Genomic DNA, 4,835 nt, shown 5'->3' on the forward strand with positions numbered 1-4,835 from the left:
TTATGAAAATTTGTTTGTATTTATTTAGGTGTATTAGAACATCCTTTCATAATTTTCCTTATTTTTTCACTGCCAGGAATTTATTTGTAAGATTTCATTATTTTATAAAATTTTGTAATTAATAATTATAGAAATAAATATCATGTGAGAAAATAAAAGTGTGTTTTCAAATTTTATTTACAAATGAAGGAAAGATTTTAATACAATTTTTGAACATACAACATCAATTTTATTTTGAAAATCATATATTGCTGAATTTAAATTTTATTTGTAACTAATAATTAATATTGTAATTAAAAAATGAATTATTTGGAATTTTTGTTTGGAGCAGGTTTCACAATTGAAAAAAGGGAAAATTACAACAGGAAAACTAATCTCAAGAAAGATATCTTTATTTGGATTATAACATGAATTTTCCTAACAAGATAACTAAAAACATAAGAAATCAATACATTGTTACTGTGCTATAGAGCTAATAAATTAACAAAATTAAATAACATCTTTGAAATTCTAGTTGAAGAAATGATAGGTACTTTTTACATTTTTTAAATAGTATCCTTTCTGAAATTTAATATTTACTTTGATAAAATTTATAGATGATAGATATCATACTACGAAAATAATAAAATAAAAGTTCATTGATTACAAATAATATACATAACGCTTATATACAATACAGCTCATAAATAGTACATAAGGATTTATGAAAGGAACAAAAATACATTTAAATCAACATAGAAAATAAACATATGTAAGAATAACAAACGCATAAAGAAGACTACATGTATTGTACTACAAAACAAAGAAATGCATATCTATTATTCAACTTAGGGAATTTAATTAGTCATTTTAAGTTTAAAATGAGATCTTTTTTTTTTTTTACTTTTTTTTTTTTTTTTTAAGAGGAACACAACAACCATTGCATGAACTTATAAAACCAACAACTGAAAAACAGTAACATAATAGCTTCAATAACTAAGTAATTATAAAAAAAAAACAAAAAAAAAACTGAGAACTTTTAAAATCATCTGAATCAATAGCGGCCATTCAGTCTCATACAAAGATGATACAACAAAACAATAAACCTAACCAGAATCCTCGCATCACATACTAATTTATGAGATAAATTCACAATTTTCTTTAACTAATCCATTAACAATATATATTCTTTATTTAATAATTTGTTTATTTACAAAACATACATATATATATCCGATATACATATACATTTAATTAAAATCCTAAATTGTTTAAGCCGAGATTACTTGATATAGGCCTACAGAGGAAAAAAAAAGTGACTCTGGTAGACGTTCAAGCATTATAAGTACACGAATCAAGTTTATCAGTTTATCAGTATATACAATATTTACAGCCTTAGAAAACGGAGTTACAAGGTATTCTATAGCAGTGAAAATTTTGTACTTTAAAGAATTGAGACTAGTTCAATACGTACTAAATTAGCAACTACCGTAAGTGCTGGACTATTTCGCAGCGTAGCTAGCAGCTGCTTTTACGGAGAGCCCAGCGGCAACCTTTTCAATCTTCTTAGTCATGGACTCCATTTGCCTCAATGAGGACAGAGGCACGACCGGTGGTGGAAGAGCCCGCCCATTAAGGCAGTGCTGCCTGTAGAGGAGAGCCGAAGGGTTAGGTATCTGCCTTACAGACTGGTTGGGCTTGCAAGGCCTTGCAGAGCCATACCCAACCATAGGAGGTTTGCCAAGCATGGGGATCTTGAGTGTGGGTGGTTCGGGAAACACCTCAGGTGACTTCCTGGAGGACTTGCCAGAGAGGTCAAGAGCCTCCTCGTGTGCTGGCTTGACCGCACGAAGCGGTGGCGGTGACGACTTAGGCAGTACTCCCTTAGGCAGCCGCGACAGTGGTATCGACGGGGGCGTTGGCCTAATCACTTTCTTTACCTCTGGTTTCACCTCTGGAACCTCAGTCTTCCTCGGTGCGTTTACCAACATGATTTCCAGAGAAGGCCTCTTAGGGTCCAATCCGTTGCTATTATTACGGTTCATCAGAAGCTTCTGCTGCTCCATTTGGCGCTTCTCAGCTGCAGTGATTTTGCTGACAGTGATAGAGGATGGGGGCATTTTCAAAGGTTCCACCTTCAGAGTCCCGTTCTGTTTCGGAACAGATTTCCTTATATTTCTCATCTGTAATAGTTTTTCTTTATTGATTTCTAGTCTGCGGCTGAATTCCGTGTTATTAGTGCCGTTGTTATTGGTGTTATTATTGTTGTGGTTGTTATTATTGTTGTTATTATTATTGTTATTATAACTGGCTACTTCTGGCTTCTTGGGTGCCTCTTCTTCTTTTTGTATTTTCACTTTTTCCTGCTTCTCTAAATGTCTCTCCATTTTTGTAGAATGGCCATTTTCCTTTGGTTCCTTCTTATCGTCAATTCCACCTTCCACTACACTGTAACCCTTCACCATATTGTTGCAGTTTTTTATGGCCGTTAGCTTCACTTTTAGTTTCATGATATCATTCTCAGGAGAATGAACAATGGTTGCCGCAGGAGGAGAGTCACACCTCTTCCGGTCATGATGCCGGTGGTGATGATGATGCTTACCCTTTTTGCTTTTTTTCCTCTCTCTTCTTCTTTCTTCAGATCTAGTCTTTTCTACAGGAACCGGCTCCAATACAGGGATTGGACTCTTCTCCTCTTCCGAAGGCGATATGTGAAGCCTGTCTTCATCGGTGTCTTCTTCGATCATATCCTCTAAGAAACGCTTATCATCGTGCTTGAATCTCAGAGGCTCGACTTTTGGAGATGGGCTTCTCTTGGCCTTTTTCGGTTCTGGTTCCTTTAATAAATGATTTTCGAGTACTGGAGGTCTCTTGAGACCATTAGGTCGCTCCGGCTCTTTTGACACTATGGGCTCTCGAGGGGGAGACAACTCAGGTGGAGATTCTTCTTCTTCGATTTCCTCAATTGTTTCCTCTTCAACTGCATCTTCAAGTCGTTTATTAAGAGCAATGTCTTCCTCATCATCCTCTTCTTCTTCGTCCTGTTTGACTTTTTCTTGTTGTAGATCGGTTTCTTCTTGATCATCATTTTGTTCATCACCGATGCCATCAATAGAATCATCAGCAACCTCTTCCACATTGTCATCCATTGGTTCATCGACTGACTCTTCAATTGGTTCCGGAATTTCAACAGCTGATTCTTCTTTTTCAACAATTTTTTCAATAGGAGGCGGAATAGGCTTTTGATACATGCGGAACTGGAAGCGCATTGGTGAAGCCTGCACAAACAATAGAAAAAAAATTAACAAATATTCATTCCCACAGGAGTAATAAAATATTATATTATTAGCTTCATTAATTAACTTTTTTATCGAAATGAAAATATACCTTATTCCATGAAAAAGTGTAGGCAACATCCATCAAGGAGAATTCGTCATTCAGCACTTCTCCAGAATAAAGTATCTCGACCTGTAAATAATAGAAATAACGTTGAAGAGATAAATCCTCATTAAAATAATAAATAATAATTTTGGAAGATAATAATATTTACATTATAGTCGTGGCCTAAGTTGTACTTCATTCTCAGGAACTTTTTAAGATGTGACATTGTAACAGCAGCAGGGCATTGCAGATATCTTCTATGATGAACCGCCTACAGAAAAATATTGATTTGTAATTAACGTTTTTACATATTTTTATAATAAATAAAATATTGCAAAAGTTCATATGCTAAATAAAAAGAAAGACTAGTTATTGTAAGTAACTAAATATATTTAAGGATCTTATTTATGAAATACTATTTAACGAATAACGAATAATATAAAATTGAAATTTATGTTTTATGAATGTATTTATGAAAATTCTGAAGACCAGGGGATTCAGTTAAATAAAATTTTCAAAATAAGGCTTTATATTAGGTTTAACTTTCTGATATTTTACAACTAAGATCAAAGAAGAATGGCCTGTTTTACTTAATATTCAAATGCCAATAAATGTCCATGAAAAAATTGATAAAAAATTCAAAACAAGTTTTAGGATTCAAGTGGACCATGAATTCGAACCCGAATATCATGGGTTTTAATTTGACTTAATACGGTGTATGTAATTGAAAATTATTCAAATTCAAATTTTCTTTTTCTATGGGGGAGACCTCTAGAATCATAATTTCACTATCCTGGCCAAATTTCAAGAACTTATCAAAGTTATCTAAGAATACAGCAATGGGTGTGACGTTCACATTTTTTCATTTAAACATGTTCAGAACAATTTTTCAGATAGCTGTTTTATTTATAAATTAATTGAATTTAGCTTAGAAAAATTCTTATAAACAAACCTGTTTATCTCCATTATTTTCATGATCATTTTCATTGCAACACCCTTCTTCCTTAGGCCTGTAAAAAAAAAATTACATAATTTTTAGCAAAAAAAAATCATATCAATATAGTTTAATATATTCATATATTTTTTATATTGTGTATATTGCATTGTATTATAATAGAAATATTATGTATTTATATTTAATTAATATTATATAAATATAATGAAATAGTTTTTTTTTAACTTCAAGAACAATGATTAGACCTTAAATTCAAAAGCAACAAAAAATATAGTTTTTTATAAATTAATTTTATATACCTTATATATATAATAATATCAATATTTATTTAACATCTAGTATAATATCAAACGAATGGATTGTGACATCTGTTATCCGAGAAGTTGTATAATGATGTACCTCATTCAACTTTTGACAATACGATAATGCTCGGTTATTAGCCATAACGAATACAGTATTTATACCAATAATACAAATATATAAACCTACCCATAACTAATACAGTATTTATAGCAATAAT

The 4,835-nt window shown here is 31.9% G+C and overlaps 1 protein-coding gene across 2 annotated transcripts in view; it reads right to left on the reverse strand.

Annotated features, from left to right (window-relative positions):
* Positions 1 to 467: 467 nt before the first annotated feature.
* LOC106686720 (protein suppressor 2 of zeste) overlaps positions 468 to 4,835 on the reverse strand; it is a 98,495-nt gene continuing 94,127 nt past the window's right edge. For both annotated transcript variants that reach the window (XM_014430175.3, XM_067051813.1), the window contains exons 5-8: positions 4,313 to 4,370; positions 3,530 to 3,631; positions 3,367 to 3,447; positions 468 to 3,257 (exon numbers count right to left, since the gene is read on the reverse strand). In XM_014430175.3, coding sequence (XP_014285661.1) covers positions 1,482 to 3,257; positions 3,367 to 3,447; positions 3,530 to 3,631; positions 4,313 to 4,370 — 2,017 coding nt within the window. In that variant the 3' untranslated portion in view covers positions 468 to 1,481. The remainder of the gene's footprint in view (positions 3,258 to 3,366; positions 3,448 to 3,529; positions 3,632 to 4,312; positions 4,371 to 4,835) is intronic.

The sequence above is a fragment of the Halyomorpha halys genome, unplaced genomic scaffold (assembly GCF_000696795.3).
Source record: "Halyomorpha halys isolate HHAL.00 unplaced genomic scaffold, Hhal_1.1 Scaffold864.1, whole genome shotgun sequence".
NCBI classification, from domain to species: domain Eukaryota; kingdom Metazoa; phylum Arthropoda; class Insecta; order Hemiptera; family Pentatomidae; genus Halyomorpha; species Halyomorpha halys.